Below are 17,472 nucleotides of genomic sequence, written 5' to 3'. Positions count from 1 at the left end.
CCTTATTATTGTATAATAATGTCTTTTATATAATATCTTATATGAGATATTTTTTCCAAAACACATTTCTAGATAGTATTTGTGGTTACAATTAAACGCACTAGTAAAATGAGCAATAATCCCTCCAAATATTCACTCTATACCACCTGCATGTTCCATTATTTGAAATCCCAGACTGTCCCTGTGTGAACAGAATCAAACTTCCTTCCAGAGCAGTGAGCTGGCTGTGGGGTCAGTCACATGGGGCTCCCCTCTCACAGTAAAGCCTCTAAGACACAGCTAAGCTAAGACCTGGGACATCCCTCACAGGGGTATTTAGGGTTAATCCTGTTACTGCATTTACTGTGGCTACTCTGTCCTCCTGCTCCTGCTGCTATGGACATTTTAACAGTTTTACTGTAACTTTTGTTCCTATACAAAATAATTTTAGTGTAGTTTAATTTGTGTTTTAATCTGAATAGTGTCTCTTGTAGCCTTCATATACACGTGTGTATAGGTGTATGTATATATATATATATGTGTGTGTGTGTGTGTGTGTGTGTGTGTGTATAATTCTTCTTTTAAAAAAATGTATATTAAAAAAAATAATATAAAATTAATATAAAATACTATTCAACGTTTCTAGTGGGCATTTGATGACATGTTTATTTCAATGGAGATGGTATTGATTTGCATGTAATATTCCACTGTGTAGCATTAACTTGAACATGAAAATACCTTGCTTGTCTTGGTGGAAGTGGATACATTTGTAATAATGACATACTGTGGAACATTCAAGCTATAGCATCTCCATGGAGACAGATGGTTGACCCCCATTAAAAAAACAGGTTATAAGTGCAAAGCTATAAGCTTAACTTAAGCTCACAAGAAGAAGACTAATACAAAAAGAAAAATACAACAGTGTTTAAACACAGTATGTGAATGCTAAAGCACTGTATTTGTGAACATGGTCTCTGGTGTCCAAAACATTATTTAAAATATTGATTTGTCATTTCTGTTTCCCCTGGCTGTTCGGGACATTACCGTAAGTTTCTATTCCTCAGGTGTTTGTTTTTGACCCTGTGTTGTATTTCCACATGTTCCATGTGCAGTATCTTGTGCTTGTGCTGTATTTGCTGCTCTGTTGTTAGTTTGTTGTTTATCACAGTGTAGTACAGTAGTTGTCTTTTTATGTGTGATTGTCAAACTTTCCTTCTTGTATTTATATTTTGTTATAAATTATTTGTATCACATACCAATACAAAGGCTGGTAGAATTTTTATTTTATTTTTTGTAATTGAACAAAAATGGTGAGCCACCCCTGGCCACTTCCTAAAAAAGACCATTAAAATAAAAACAAAACATTAACACTTTGAATACTCAACTGTAAACACATAAACTGCAGTATCCAAGAGAGACTCTGCTGTGGCTTTAGAAGTTATAGTCAATCAGTCGTGTCACTAATATACAAGTCATTATCACTGCGTTTGACCATCATTTGTCTTTATAACTTGTGGAATTCTGTGTCTTATTTTGTCACATTTCTCCTTCTTTGGGGAACAAAAACTATTGTGATGTTGACCCATTATATTTTTGGAGTGGAAGTTTGTCTTGAATTTCACTTCATAAAAATGGCAACACGATGCAAATCACAGTTCACCTTCCCTCTCCATCCTTTTAGTAACTGAGCAGAAGTACGTTACTGTAAATTCTCTCACATGTCTCTCTCTCTCTTTGCCCCACAGCTATTCAAGGCTTTTCCCCAACGAGGAAGATCCGAAATTTTGAGGAGGCTCGCGGTTTGGACCGAATCAACGAAAGGATGCCCCCGCGCAAAGACGGCCAGCAACCCGACCCTAACATGCTCAACTCTGCAAACAAGAACGGCACTGACGGATAAGGAAAAAAAACAAAAAAAATCTTCACATTTTACAACAATTCTTACATCTACTAGGCTTCGTTTATATATTAATTGGTCTTTTAAAACTGGTCCACTTTTTTCTTTTTTGCTTTGGGGAAAAATTTAAAGCAGACACAATTCATCGTTGGAGATGCTAGAAGCTTTGTTGGAAAATTTTGGGGGAAAAAAAATCTGCTTTTCGAAATGACTATATTTAAGATTATCGGGGAAAGAAAAAAAAAAAACATATTTATTGAAGGACTTGTATTAGATTTATTGTGTTAGAGAAGAACATTGTTACGTTTTTGCTTTGTTCAAATGTATACGGTACACTGAAGTTAACTTAAAGAGAGATTTTATAAATGCCAGTTAGGTTAAGAAGTTAGTTGTTTTTCAATTGTTGTTCCTCATGTGTTTTTGATAAGGAATTTGAATATATTAGTTTGAGAAGGTCTACTTTTGGTTCTGTCAGATCGTGTTAGGCAGAAGGGGAGGCTGCGCAGGTTTCAATGCAGTGTTTAAAGCCCCGTTTACACCAAGTATTACGGTAAAGCAATGTAAATGCGATACGATACTTACATTTCAAACTCGATTTCAATACTAAGGAATAGACTTGGTACTCGATACTGATTCCAATAGCACGATGATAATTAAAAACACTCTTTCTTTACACAAAAGAACGTGATTTTCAACATTACATGGTAGCACTTTCTTTTATATTCCCATGTGGCCTTATATCTGTGTACTCCCTCAGTCGTCCATGTAGGTTCCATCGTGGTCCATGGGCGTCTACTAGTCTGTGTGTCTTATACCTGTTTTGAGCACAAGATCATTTTAAAGCTATTCAGGAAAGGTTCATTTCTGTCCTGCAAATGTGAATTTTTTAGTATCAATACCTGCTCAAATCAGTATCTAGTTTTGATACTCAATTAGTATCTGATTTTTGAAAATAGAATTGAAGTAAAGCAGGTTTTGTGCTTACATGTTTGGACGTTTTCTAATATAAAAGCATCAGAGTTATAAAAAGACATACAGTGAATTTTCAAAGGCTGATGCCAAGTCAAGTATATCATTTTAAAAGGTTTTCAGTCTTTTTTTTTTCAAGCAGATTAATGAACACATGTATCCAGTCCACCTAATGCACATTTCACATATTTATTCTTTTCTGTTCAAAATGGAGTGGGAACAAGAACACTTATTATCCGACCCCTAGAAACATAAATGAAACGCCTTTTTAAGTTTCCTATTCAGTTGAAAAAAATTTTATTTTATATATATATTATAATATATATATATATATATATAATATATATATATTATATATATATATATATATAATATATATATATATATATGCATTCAATTCATGACAGTAACTGCATCAAAAGGTCACTGACAATCATTTTGATGTACGGTGTTACTTTAAATAACATGAGGCATTTTGAGGTTGCAACAGAAAGAAAAACATACCAACAATGGTAAGAACAAGAATACAATGGTAAGGAAACAATAAAGTAGAACCAAGACTGATATGGAGAAAGTACAACATGACAATACATTAAACTGGTCTCTCTGTATCAGACCAGACCCTGTTTTTATATAAAAACTTAAACTTATGAATACTGTGGCATTGCTTTTGTTGTAAATCCAGGGCATTCCACAGTTTCAGTCCACATAAGAGTGGTTCAAACATTAGGTAACGTAAAATGTCCATAACCTCTCAAATTATAAGTTCTCACTTTAAGAGCAAAACACTTTTGAATGTTACTTGGTAATAACTTATTGAAGGCTTTGAATAATATGATTACAGTATAATATTTTACAAGGTAGAGAAATCTGAATAATTTGGACTGGATGAAAAGATTAGGAGTATGTTCCAAAAAAACAACTTTGTGAATGATCTGCACTGCTCGTTCTTGCAATAAGAATAATGTCTTATTTGAGCGGTGGTAATTGTTTCCTCGTATTTCAACACAGTACTTGGAATAAGGGAGAGCAGTGAAGCTCTTGGCTGTTTTAGTTTTTATGTGGGCTTTCCATGATAATTTGCTGTCCCTAATTACTCATAGGAATTTATTCTCAAATGCATTTTCATTTTGTACACTTTCAGTATTTTATTTGTAATAAGAATTTATTTGTAATTTATTTTCATATTATATTTATTTTGCTTCATTTATCAGTCAAAAGTTTGGACACACTTTCTCATCAGTATTTTTCACGCTCACTACTTTCTCCTTTCTGAAAACATTAAATATAGCAAAGATAAAAATGTTAAATAACTAAATGTTTTCTATATTTTATTTTCAAACACTCAAAGTGGCCACGCTTTGAATCTAAAATGTACGTAGTCATGACTGGTAGTGTGTATATAGGTTCCAAATTTTCTCGTTAGAATCGATATACAGTGGTCAGCTTTATTTTTTACAATTATTCTATATATTTTAAGGCTGTAAAACCCCTCACCACACACTTTATACACTTTACTCACCCAGGCATTAACATTTTCTCACATTTCTCTCTTGTCCCTTAGCCAATCAGGACGCAGAACACAATGTGCATTCAAACGCTGTAAAAAAGCTTGTAAAATTGTACTAAAAAAATCCACGAAACAGTGAAACCGCAAAAGGTGAACGAGGGACAACTGTATCTAAATTATACGGATGAGATGGGATGAGATTCTATTTTTCAGTTCACAATTTGGGCCCTACAGTTTTTGATTTGCCAAATATAAATACACTGTTTTTTTCCCCCATGTTTTATTTATCTTGCAAGATGCTGTGATGAGACCTCGTTCCATCTCTATTAAATTAGTATATACTTTCGTCCTGATGTGTATTACTGTTACTGAAAATTTGGCAACAAAATTAAAATTGAAAAAGTTAGAAAATTTGATGAAAAAAATCTGGTTACATATGATTCCAAAACTATACTACAGATATACGGACGCACACCTCCACCTGTACGATGTTGGAATAGTACTACATTATGATAGATGCTTTTTTCCACTTTTTCATACCGTAGCATTTTATTGAATTCACACCTTGGCGCTTAATCACTTTCGCTTAAATTCAGGAACAAAACGACTTCACAACTTCGACAGTTTTGTGTTTTGGAGACAGTTGGAACCAGTTCTCCCTCACAGACTGCAGTGTTAACACCAACCTTGAAAGGACACTCAAACTTTTAAAAATTAACCCAAAAAATGCACAAATTCTTGCTTGTACCATTGAGTATATATATATAAATGGACATCGCTAACCTGCTAGCCGCCACGTACCAAGTAGGAAGTGATTATGGGCGCACGTCCAGCTCCATCGGCTCCAATTCACTTTACATTAGAAAACTGTCACCCCTCTCTCCGTAAATGCTGCTGTCAGACTCGTTTTGGTTTGCCCCCTGCTTGTACCGTACACTTGTTGTAAACCTGGCTTTTTACTAGTTTAGGTAAATTATATATGTATTACATTTAAAAGGGAAATGTTATTATTATTATTATTATTATTATTATTACTATACAATTTTTATGAGTTGTTTTAAAATTATCTTGAAGGACATTTTGTTCAGTATTTTCTGTATTCAAATTTCAAAGGTTGCACAATACATAGAAACAGAAAAAGCATAATATGATACAAGGAACCAAATGGCAGTTTAAAATTTTTATTTCTAAATTTTAAATACAGTCTAATTTCTTGAGCATCTTGCACTTTCATTCAAAGTAGAACTGTGTCATCTAGAGCACTGGGATTGCCTCATTTTCTTCTGTAGAGCGCCCCCTTCATTTCAGACTAAACTATGGAATTTTTTTTTCCATATCTAAATTTATATTATTTAATCCAGATAAATACTCACTTATACTTCATTTTAACTCTATTCAGTGTTTTGGCATTACAGTGACGCCGAGTAGTGATACATGCAAGTTTATTTTATTTTATATTTTACTTATTTATACCGCACAAATGTATTTAAAACAAAGATGTTACTGAATTCCACTTTAAATTTCTGAGATTATTTGAGGTTATATGAAAAAAAAGTATTAGATTTTGCTGGAATCTTGTGCAGCCCTGGTTCAAAGCAGAGGTTACGTGTGAAGGCAGCTAGTGTGATTAAACCAAAAACCATGGACTAAAGGGATGTCTTCACTATTGTTTTGTTTTAACACAAGATTATTAGATTCTTCGGACAGATTTCGAATTTGGAAATTGTTTTCATTTTCAGCTTTGCACAAGAAGAAAACGGCACAACTTCTATGACTATTTATTACACCTTTGAACAAACTGCTTACTACGATCACAAGGGACTTAATGTATAATGTTTCTGTCAATCACAACAATGGGATTTTTCCATTTTTTTCAGCATTTGGAACTAAACTTGACTTTTTTTGGACAAATTGAATCATTTTTGAAGTAAAACATGTATAAAAACTATTGGATGGTTGGCCGCTCAAGACCCACATGATGTAATAACACTGTAATATCATTTTTTGTTTATTTCCTGATCGGTTTAAATACATCAAATTGAAAGTAGCGCCTAAATTGGTGAGTTTGATAGTTTTCATGATATAAACAAGTCTGAATTATTACAAAAAAAGAGTTAAAGAGGGGTATTATGCAAAACAATATAAGGTAACATGGTGATTTAAATGTTATGTACTCATAGAAGTAAAATACCCTCTTTAATATTAATTGCAACTTTACAGAATGCAGTGTTCATACAAAATGTGGCTCTACGGTTATCACAGAAATGTTACGCTCTCTCTTTTGGTGGCATTATTTTAATATTCACAATAGTTTGGCACAGACTTTGGCACAATGGATGTGTGAATGTGTTTTTTCTTCTGAACAACACCACACTCACAAACCCTTTAAAAACAAGCAGACTTACCACTGGTGCTGGGACACGCCGAGCTGTATGGATCACTCACAAAAGATTTTAATTTTTTTTCTCTCTAATGAGTTTCTAGACCATCTTAAACTTTATAATCCAGTTTTGAATGTTTAGACATCTCTGCATATGATAGATTACACTTATCATTTCACTAAAACATAGGCAAGAGTTTTTGTCAAATCCTGAATATAATTGTTAACTTTTCTTTTTTTTTGGTGAAGTTATGAATTTTACTTCCTGGTTGGACATGGGCAGCAGATATAACACGCGTAGAAGTAATTCCTAACTGTTACCTAGCAACCATTAAGGGCCAAAAGATGTCTAAATTGTGTAATAGTTATGATTTGACAAAAAGAAATAAAGATCACCATTCATTTTTTTCAGTGGAGGTTTAAACTGCCAGAAAAATGCATTCTTTGCGCATACGTTTAATTGTTTTGGAAGCAATTTTCTGTGACATAGATGAACAAGGCTACTTCCTGTATGTTTTTGTGCTTTTCTTCTCAACTTTTATTCCACTATCTGCCACGTAACTGATGTAAAACGATGATAAATATTTACCACGAGTACTTTCCCACCAAACCAAGTCAGAATTAGAAAAACATCATAACCTGTCATGTCAAATAAAAGAGTATTGATAATCCTGAGTTCATTTCTGCACCGACAAGCCGCCATGGACGACCTCACCTCTGGCTCCCGTATGTCATACCTGGTGCCAAAAAAAACTAATCACTTTTTTAAACTCTGGGAACTATTTATTCATTTAAAATAGCAGTCAAGTTGTGTAAGGTTAGAGTTTGATCATATTCCTTTTACAGCCATGTTGTCTATAAAGCTAAGTTAACACATCAGTACAGAGAAACATTGACGCTAACTTGACTTTTACGTAATATTTGACGTGTTTGTTGATCTCGGCAGATGCGGTGTTTTATGTGTCATTATCAAAAAATGATGAAACTTTCTTTGCGAACTGTATTCAGCTTGAAAGAATGGAGAATTAAGACGACAGCTAACAGTTTGATTGAAGCAAATTTGGTAAATGACTCAAACTGGGGAGTGATAATCAAGTAACCTACGCAAGCTTATGGTTAGCTAGCTTTGCTCTGCCCCAAATCGAATCGGTTCTTCTTGATGCATTGTTAAAAGTCCTCAAAATGTGAAGTGAAGTATGTCGTTTTTTAAAAATACAGAGGAACACTTCATTGGTCCACACACCTAATTACATCACTAGGTGGAACCGAACATTTCAAACTCTGGACATGGAGGCAGAGTAAATGTTCAGGATTATTTTTGAGGAGGAAATGATAGAAGGGTAAAGCTGTACATTATTGGATGGGACACATATTTTTAAGATTTCTTTTTTTTTAAATTAACTATTTCATGTGTCAATGTTTTTAGCGCAAGAAAAAATGGGTGAGGATTTGAGTGAGACGTTCAAAATATATCAGAGTTGGCTGGATTGTCATGCTTCATTATTTTATTTGTTTAATTTAAAACTTCTTGAAAAATGAAATGCGTAACTTTGCCCTATTTTTAAGATTTAAATCAAATGTACCAATACTTATTTCATTTCATTTTTTTTTCTTTTGAATTGAAGTATTTTTGATTTACATCCATGTCTGGCTTTTCTGGGTAATCCATACGGCGCTCCGACCTCCTTTAGGTCAGAAACATATTTTGAAGAATGTATGAAATTCTATTGTTCTGTTTTTAGTTGTGAAAAGGGTTGAACTGTAAATTGTATTTGTCATGCTACGCCATGAGCTCTTTTAGATGTATCACTTGAAGGAATAAAACTAATTAAAGTGTTTTAAGGAACTGTGTTATTATTTTAAATCTATTTATTTATTGGACATTGACCTAGTTCAGCGCTTTGGGAAGTTTTGAAATACCTCAGTTTTAAGGGAACTGTGTGTATCCTGCGCTCTTTTAAGAAAGTACTACAATCACAACTGAACCTGGGTGGCCAGAGCCGTAACCTGCAGATAGAGACACATACATGTTTGTCTCATTCTCAGTTTATGGACAGGCCTCATGTAAAACCTCAGAACCTCCAGAATTCACTCCCTGAGCTGAAGAGGCTGCACTAGCACTGATTCATGATTGATTGCAGGTGCTGAGGTTTAGGGAGTGGCTATTCAGATCGGAGAGAGTTATTTTAGGTTTAAACCAACTGGATTTCAGCATTGAAACTGGCAACGCAGATGAGTGAACTCATATGAGGGTCAATCTGCTTTGTGATTGTATAATCATCATGAGAAAAAATCTAAACACCAAACTATAACATACACAACTTGGCCATCGTGTCCAATGTTTTTGTAATTAAGAATAGATCAACATTACAATTATCAGTAAAAGATATATTTGACTTGAACAACTATTTCATATCAGGGGACACACATACAGTTCCTTTAATAGAGGCTTTATCTCCAGACGAGTGACGCTTCAGGGTCAAGTATCGGATCTGATTTGAGGCGAGTCCTCTCAGTAGGAACGCATGTTTTTTCAAGGCACTTTAAACAACAAAAGTTCCTGTAAGACGATGGACTCCACCCTGTGCACCTTTATTACAAGCTTTTATCTTTGTTGCATCCTCAAATATTCGATGCCCAGCACACGTGAAAGTGGTGACAGTACATATGACAAAAATCACATCCGGAAATAGTTTGAATTTTTTGAACAAAACAGTGTACAGAGATTTCAAAATTAGCATTCAGTGAGTTCATATGATGATTGGATTGTTCTGATTTAAAATATGAATAACTGTAATTTAAAAAAATCTAAAACTAGAGTGAAAAAAATCGAGCTTTGTCTAACAAGATGCAGTTTCCAGTGGTGTCCAGGAGGTGGCACCGTCAGATCTTTTGTTGAGAGGATGGCTTCAGTCAGGAAAGAAAAAAAGAAAAAAAGGTCATAAACAAAAAAATCACAATTTCATAATTACCATTTGTGTAAATATACTGAAACTACCATTACTACTAAAAGTACTTATGTTGCTGCTAGTAAGGTACTTTCACTACTAATGCAGCTGTAAGTAAGATAGTAGTAGTTTAGTAGTATTATCAATATTACTACTAATAATACTAATACTGCTAATAATACTAATAATATTATGACCACGATTAGGCGCTTGTACTTCAGGGTATATGTATACACGCCGTTACTACTTGTATGTCACATAAGACATGTGAGCTGGTTATATATAATGACATTGATATACTAGAACATTTACATAGTGCTACTTTAATTCAAAATCATTTTAAACAGTTATTATCAGTGTGTATATATATATTTACATGTAAAATATTCTTGGTATGTCGGGAGTCCAGAGCAGTAGTTTTAGTTTTTCTTTAAAAAGAAAACGACCCCAGCGACGATGCAAGACACTGCTAAGATCACAGCTATAGAGATGCCAGCAATCGCACCTGAAAGAAAGAAAAAGTAAAATGAAGAAAATAAATAAACAACCGTAAGGAGCAGGTGCAGAGGAGAGGGACAGAGGACACAGAGGAGAGTGACAGAGGACGCAGAGGAGAGGGACAGAGGACGCATCATCAGGTAGCATTTAAACTATTTATTTTAAACTATTTATTTATTAAACTGGAGGAAAGAAAATGTACTTGAACGTAAAATGATCCTGACATTTTTTCCCACTTGCCACTCGGGGCTTCCATATAAACGGAAATACATTTTGGACCAACCAGGACTGAGATACTGGACCGTGACCGAGCTGTACGTCTTGTCTTCTTTGTCGCAGTAGGGAGGCAGCCACCCCGGTTCACACTGGCACTCCCCCCGGTGGTTACACAGCTGAAACAGATAAATAGACACTGAAAAAAAAAAAGCCTACATTTAAATAAATCATAAATAAAATATTAAATTGATGGTATATTTAAAAGCACTGACTGAGCGGCCCGGGCACTTGGCTGAGCAGGCCGCTGTCTTGTAGGCCGTCTCCAGGTCCACACACTGGTTTTGGATGCACACCTTCAAAATAAAACATGATGCTTTGATATTTTATTCATTAAAAGTGGGACTAAACATCTAAACTCTGCCCAAAACCGCATTTTAAATAGAGCTGCTAAACTGGGCTGTACTTGGAAGACTCAAGAAAAGAGTGAGGTGGAGAGGAGGGGCGGAGTTTGGAGGTATAAGGAACAATGTGATTGGTCTAACAGGTATCCAGACTTCAAACTCCGCCCCTGCACCCAGGCGTCAGAAACATCTGGATGTAATCAGGGCCATTCTTGCGTAAACGCCACTAAATACCTGAACTTGGCAATGACCACTGGAGCCAGAACACACCCATTTTTGTACATTTTTGACCACAACGCTGCAAATGTACCTACTTTACACTAATAATGCCATAAATGAAAAGGAAGATAATGATATTCACGATGTAGCAAAAAAAAAAAAAGTTGATTTAGTGTTCAGTTCTGCTTTAAAGTACTTTACTTTTATAAACTATGACGACTCCCAAGTACCGCGGCTCATATTTGGAAGCTTGTACGAACATCGCTAATTGGGTAGTATTGTTCCAAAAGGTTATAACTTCACCAATGGGATTATAGTAACTAAGTGTCACTAATACATACTGCTATTGTATGTACTTCATCTTAAAATGTGGGTATATATATAATGTTTATTTAAAATGTCATAAAAAAACATGATATCTGTGTCCCCAAATACGAGGTACACATGTTCAAATCAAATTTAGCTTTTACTGATAATAATTCTAATGCTGATTTATTCAAAAACACCGATGACCAAGTTGTTCACGTTGTAATTTGAGCTGATTCATTTCGGTTGCCAGTATCTTTGACTAAAACCTAAACTCGTCACAACCTAAAACCCCCAGCACCTACAGCCAATCACGAATCAGCGCTAGTGCAGCCTCTGGAGTACTACTAGTACTACTACAACTTCTGCTATTTTCTCACCTTTCCCGCTGCACATTTTGTCCCAGTTTCGACTTGTCCGTAATCTTTGGTGAAGTCTGCGAAGTGCGACGCTTTACAGTCACCCACTTTTAACCATCCTCCGTAAGTGGAGTATTCAGTTCCGTTGTGACAGAAGAGCTTCCCACAGTATATGTCTCTGTGAACGATAAAACAAAAACGTGTGTACTACAGTAGGTCATGTATAACGCTACGTGCTTTGAACTCACTGTAGTGGGCAGGCGATGTATTGGGTATTAGAAGGTCGTTTGCAGTAGCCGTAGTACTGTCCCACTGTGTTGATTTGAAAGCAGTCGGCCCGGCCCTCTATGGCACCTACAACATACACACATAAACACGACCAATGGAAATGTCCGATATTAGAACGGTCCAGTCACATCATTAAGACTTATAACTCCTTCGTGGTCTGGTTTCCCACCTGCCAAACCAGTGGTGCAGGTGGGAATGGGCGAGTACCTTCAACAACCTCGCTCCTGGTTGGCTCTTTGGTTGCACACTCAGATTTCTAAATACGGTCCCTGGTTCTAGATTAGCTGCTATAACTGTTATCCTTGTTTGGCCTCATTCGGTTGCAGTTGAGCGCTCACACTCTCTCAGTCCACTTTTACACAGTGAGTCTATGCCTCAAATACGTGATCGAGAGGTTACTGCTTCACGTTTTGATTCTGCAGAACTTAATTTCTCCCCTTTACTTATTTGCAGTTTTACTTTTGACACATCGGACCACAGATGTTTCACGCTAAAGAAATGAGGGAGACAGGTTAAGGTACCAGACTGATCCGTCATTGTGAAGTACTGTATAAGCATGTGGGGTTTTTTTTTACTGGCCAGGCCCTGTATGTCTAACAGAGTAAGAGCGCCCTCACCTGGCCCGTACATCTTGTTGCACTGGCGGCTTCTCTGGGGACACTCTCCGTTGTAGCAGAATCCCTTTGTGTTGTCACAGGGCAGACCGTTCACACTGAACACATCCTCTGGACAGACTGCGCTCGCACCGTCACAGTATTCAGCCAGGTCACACTCATCACGTTTGCGTCGACACTCACGAGAGCGCCCAAGATCTGAGATACATGCATACATCATCAGACATCAAGGACACAAAAGACAAGTCAGACATCAATTGTTTTTGGGTAAATCAGGCCAAATGTTCCAGAACACTGTTTTTCATAAGACGGGCTGCAGTAAAGTAGTACTGACCTTGCAGTCCTCACAGCACTCTCCCTCTGCACACTGAGAGCCCTCACTGAAGGCACAGGTGGAGGCGTTACAGCAGCGGTTGGTGCACTCCTTTCACAAACAACAACAAAAAACATTTAAAACCAATATATGAATCTGCATATAGTCAAAAGTGGGTAAATGCAAATAGGCTGGAAAAACTATTCTAAAGATTGTTATGTTCATCGCAAATCAGGAGCAGTGTTTCTGGTATTATATTGAATCTCACAACATCTCAAGCCTAAGCAGAGGAAATGTATTAAACTGGGCACACATGCTCCTTAAGGTTTTGTCTATTGAGTGTTAAAGTATAATATATATATATATATATATATATATATATATATATATATTATTATACTTTAACACTCAATAGACAAAACCTTAAGGAGCATGTGTGCCCAGTTTAATACATTTCCTCTGCTTGAGGCTTGAGATGTTGTGAGATTCAATATAATACCAGAAACACTGCTCCAGATTTGCGATGAACTTAACAATCTTTAGAATAGTTTTTCCAGCCTATTTGCATTTACCCACTTTTGACTATATGCAGATTCATATATTGGTTTTAAATGTTTTTTGTTGTTGTTTGTGAAAGGAGTGCACCAACCGCTGCTGTAACGCCTCCACCTGTGCCTTCAGTGAGGGCTCTCAGTGTGCAGAGGGAGAGTGCTGTGAGGACTGCAAGGTCAGTACTACTTTACTGCAGCCCGTCTTATGAAAAACAGTGTTCTGGAACATTTGGCCTGATTTACCCAAAAACAATTGATGTCTGACTTGTCTTTTGTGTCCTTGATGTCTGATGATGTATGCATGTATCTCAGATCTTGGGGCGCTCTCGTGAGTGTCGACGCAAACGTGATGAGTGTGACCTGGCTGAATACTGTGACGGTGCGAGCGCAGTCTGTCCAGAGGATGTGTTCAGTGTGAACGGTCTGCCCTGTGACAACACAAAGGGATTCTGCTACAACGGAGAGTGTCCCCAGAGAAGCCGCCAGTGCAACAAGATGTACGGGCCAGGTGAGGGCGCTCTTACTCTGTTAGACATACAGGGCCTGGCCAGTAAAAAAAACCCCACATGCTTATACAGTACTTCACAATGACGGATCAGTCTGGTACCTAACCTGTCTCCCTCATTTCTTTTAGCGTGAAACATCTGTGGTCCGATGTGTCAAAAGTAAAACTGCAAATAAGTAAAGGGGAGAAATTAAGTTCTGCAGAATCAAAACGTGAAGCAGTAACCTCTCGATCACGTATTTGAGGCATAGACTCACTGTGTAAAAGTGGACTGAGAGAGTGTGAGCGCTCAACTGCAACCGAATGAGGCCAAACAAGGATAACAGTTATAGCAGCTAATCTAGAACCAGGGACCGTATTTAGAAATCTGAGTGTGCAACCAAAGAGCCAACCAGGAGCGAGGTTGTTGAAGGTACTCGCCCATTCCCACCTGCACCACTGGTTTGGCAGTGGGAAACCAGACCACGAAGGAGTTATAAGTCTTAATGATGTGACTGGACCGTTCTAATATCGGACATTTCCATTGGTCGTGTTTATGTGTGTATGTTGTAGGTGCCATAGAGGGCCGGGCCGACTGCTTTCAAATCAACACAGTGGGACAGTACTACGGCTACTGCAAACGACCTTCTAATACCCAATACATCGCCTGCCCACTACAGTGAGTTCAAAGCACGTAGCGTTATACATGACCTACTGTAGTACACACGTTTGTTTTATCGTTCACAGAGACATATACTGTGGGAAGCTCTTCTGTCACAACGGAACTGAATACTCCACTTACGGAGGATGGTTAAAAGTGGGTGACTGTAAAGCGTCGCACTTCGCAGACTTCACCAAAGATTACGGACAAGTCGAAACTGGGACAAAATGTGCAGCGGGAAAGGTGAGAAAATAGCAGAAGTTGTAGTAGTACTAGTAGTACTCCAGAGGCTGCACTAGCGCTGATTCGTGATTGGCTGTAGGTGCTGGGGGTTTTAGGTTGTGACGAGTTTAGGTTTAGTCAAAGATACTGGCAACCGAAATGAATCAGCTCAAATTACAACGTGAACAACTTGGTCATCGGTGTTTTTGAATAAATCAGCATTAGAATTATTATCAGTAAAAGCTAAATTTGATTTGAACATGTGTACCTCGTATTTGGGGACACAGATATCATGTTTTTTTATGACATTTTAAATAAACATTATATATATACCCACATTTTAAGATGAAGTACATACAATAGCAGTATGTATTAGTGACACTTAGTTACTATAATCCCATTGGTGAAGTTATAACCTTTTGGAACAATACTACCCAATTAGCGATGTTCGTACAAGCTTCCAAATATGAGCCGGGTACTTGGGAGTCGTCATAGTTTATAAAAGTAAAGTACTTTAAAGCAGAACTGAACACTAAATCAACTTTTTTTTTTTTTGCTACATCGTGAATATCATTATCTTCCTTTTCATTTATGGCATTATTAGTGTAAAGTAGGTACATTTGCAGCGTTGTGGTCAAAAATGTACAAAAATGGGTGTGTTCTGGCTCCAGTGGTCATTGCCAAGTTCAGGTATTTAGTGGCGTTTACGCAAGAATGGCCCTGATTACATCCAGATGTTTCTGACGCCTGGGTGCAGGGGCGGAGTTTGAAGTCTGGATACCTGTTAGACCAATCACATTGTTCCTTATACCTCCAAACTCCGCCCCTCCTCTCCACCTCACTCTTTTCTTGAGTCTTCCAAGTACAGCCCAGTTTAGCAGCTCTATTTAAAATGCGGTTTTGGGCAGAGTTTAGATGTTTAGTCCCACTTTTAATGAATAAAATATCAAAGCATCATGTTTTATTTTGAAGGTGTGCATCCAAAACCAGTGTGTGGACCTGGAGACGGCCTACAAGACAGCGGCCTGCTCAGCCAAGTGCCCGGGCCGCTCAGTCAGTGCTTTTAAATATACCATCAATTTAATATTTTATTTATGATTTATTTAAATGTAGGCTTTTTTTTTTTCATGTCTATTTATCTGTTTCAGCTGTGTAACCACCGGGGGGAGTGCCAGTGTGAACCGGGGTGGCTGCCTCCCTACTGCGACAAAGAAGACAAGACGTACAGCTCGGTCACGGTCCAGTATCTCAGTCCTGGTTGGTCCAAATGTATTTCCGTTTATATGGAAGCCCCGAGTGGCAAGTGGGAAAAAATGTCAGGATCATTTTACGTTTCAAGTACATTTTCTTTTCCTCCAGTTTAATAAATAAATAGTTTAAAATAAATAGTTTAAATGCTACCTGATGATGCGTCCTCTGTCCCTCTCCTCTGCGTCCTCTGTCCTCTCCTCTGTGTCCTCTGTCCTCTCCTCTGCACCTGCTCCTTACGGTTGTTTATTTATTTCTTCATTTTACTTTTCTTTCTTTCAGGTGCGATTGCTGGCATCTCTATAGCTGTGATCTTAGCAGTGTCTTGCATCGTCGCTGGGGTCGTTTTCTTTTTAAAGAAAAACTAAAACTACTGCTCTGGACTCCCGACATACCAAGAATATGTAAATATATATACACACACTGATAATAACTGTTTAAAATGATTTTGAATTAAAGTAGCACTATGTAAATGTTCTAGTATATCAATGTCATTATATATAACCAGCTCACATGTCTTATGTGACATACAAGTAGTAACGGCGTGTATACATATACCCTGAAGTACAAGCGCCTAAAGTGGTCATAATATTATTTAGTAGTATTAGCAGTATTAGTATTATTAGTAGTAATATTGATAATACTACTAAACTACTACTATCTTACTTACAGCTGCATTAGTAGTGAAAGTACCTTACTAGCAGCAACATAAGTACTTTTAGTAGTAATGGTAGTTTCAGTATATTTACACAAATGGTAATTATGAAATTGTGATTTTTTTGTTTATGACCTTTTTTTTCTTTTTTTCTTTCCTGACTGAAGCCATCCTCTCAACAAAAGATCTGACGGTGCCACCTCCTGGACACCACTGGAAACTGCATCTTGTTAGACAAAGCTCGATTTTTTTCACTCTAGTTTTAGATTTTTTTAAATTACAGTTATTCATATTTTTAAATCAGAACAATCCAATCATCATATGAACTCACTGAATGCTAATTTTGAAATCTCTGTACACTGTTTTTGTTCAAAAAATTCAAACTATTTCCAGACGTGATTTTTGTCATATGTACTGTCACCACTTTCACGTGTGCTGGGCATCGAATATTTGAGGATGCAACAAAGATAAAAGCTTGTAATAAAGGTGCACAGGGTGGAGTCCATCGTCTTACAGGAACTTTTGTTGTTTAAAGTGCCTTGAAAAAACATGCGTTCCTACTGAGAGGACTCGCCTCAAATCAGATCTGATACTTGACCCTGAGCGTCTTGTCTGGAGATAAAGCCTCTATTAAAGGAACTGTATGTGTGTCCCCTGATATGAAATAGTTGTTCAAGTCAAATATATCTTTTACTGATAATTGTAATGTTGATCTATTCTTAATTACAAAAACATTGGACACGATGGCCAAGTT

The 17,472-nt window shown here is 36.9% G+C and overlaps 3 protein-coding genes across 3 annotated transcripts in view; 2 read left to right on the top strand and 1 right to left on the bottom strand.

Moving 5' to 3' along the window:
- ppp3cca (protein phosphatase 3, catalytic subunit, gamma isozyme, a) overlaps positions 1–2,204 on the top strand; it is a 57,335-nt gene extending 55,131 nt beyond the window's left edge. Inside the window, 1 exon segment of the mRNA XM_055224051.1 lies at positions 1,734–2,204. Within this exon segment, the coding sequence (XP_055080026.1) occupies positions 1,734–1,879 (146 nt within the window). The 3' untranslated portion in view covers positions 1,880–2,204.
- Positions 2,205–7,666: 5,462 nt separating this feature from the next.
- Positions 7,667–13,751, bottom strand: LOC117376201 (disintegrin and metalloproteinase domain-containing protein 28-like). The gene is made up of 9 exons (XM_055224250.1): positions 13,692–13,751; positions 12,933–13,008; positions 12,588–12,782; positions 11,931–12,036; positions 11,704–11,860; positions 10,670–10,750; positions 10,465–10,573; positions 10,060–10,188; positions 7,667–9,642 (listed from the first exon to the last, which is right to left on the bottom strand). The coding sequence occupies exons 1-8, from the start codon at positions 13,749–13,751 to the stop codon at positions 10,103–10,105; spliced, it is 870 nt and encodes a 289-aa protein (XP_055080225.1). The 3' UTR covers positions 7,667–9,642; positions 10,060–10,102.
- Positions 13,510–16,446, top strand: LOC117376200 (disintegrin and metalloproteinase domain-containing protein 28-like). Its single transcript, XM_033972607.2, has 7 exons — positions 13,510–13,624; positions 13,761–13,956; positions 14,506–14,611; positions 14,680–14,836; positions 15,788–15,868; positions 15,964–16,072; positions 16,346–16,446. The coding sequence occupies exons 2-7, from the start codon at positions 13,944–13,946 to the stop codon at positions 16,429–16,431; spliced, it is 552 nt and encodes a 183-aa protein (XP_033828498.1). The 5' UTR covers positions 13,510–13,624; positions 13,761–13,943; the 3' UTR covers positions 16,432–16,446.
- The last annotated feature ends 1,026 nt before the right edge of the window (positions 16,447–17,472 follow it).

This window comes from Periophthalmus magnuspinnatus, chromosome 9, assembly GCF_009829125.3.
Source record: "Periophthalmus magnuspinnatus isolate fPerMag1 chromosome 9, fPerMag1.2.pri, whole genome shotgun sequence".
Lineage (NCBI taxonomy): Eukaryota > Metazoa > Chordata > Actinopteri > Gobiiformes > Gobiidae > Periophthalmus > Periophthalmus magnuspinnatus.
The sequence above is the reverse complement of the archived record's forward strand: the minus strand, read 5'-3'. Positions and strand labels throughout refer to the sequence as shown.

Excerpts from the sequence above, each read along its gene's own strand:
- LOC117376201 (XM_055224250.1), bottom strand. The coding sequence starts at position 13,751 with ATGCATACATCATCAGACATCAAGGACACAAAAGACAAGTCAGACATC. Across the intron at positions 10,574-10,669 it reads CCAAGTGCCCGGGCCGCTCA|CTGTGTAACCACCGGGGGGA; the intron begins GTCAGTGCTTTT and ends TATCTGTTTCAG. Across the intron at positions 10,189-10,464 it reads GGTCCAGTATCTCAGTCCTG|GTGCGATTGCTGGCATCTCT; the intron begins GTTGGTCCAAAA and ends TCTTTCTTTCAG.
- LOC117376200 (XM_033972607.2), top strand. Across the intron at positions 14,612-14,679 it reads TACATCGCCTGCCCACTACA|AGACATATACTGTGGGAAGC; the intron begins GTGAGTTCAAAG and ends TATCGTTCACAG. Across the intron at positions 14,837-15,787 it reads CAAAATGTGCAGCGGGAAAG|GTGTGCATCCAAAACCAGTG; the intron begins GTGAGAAAATAG and ends TTTATTTTGAAG.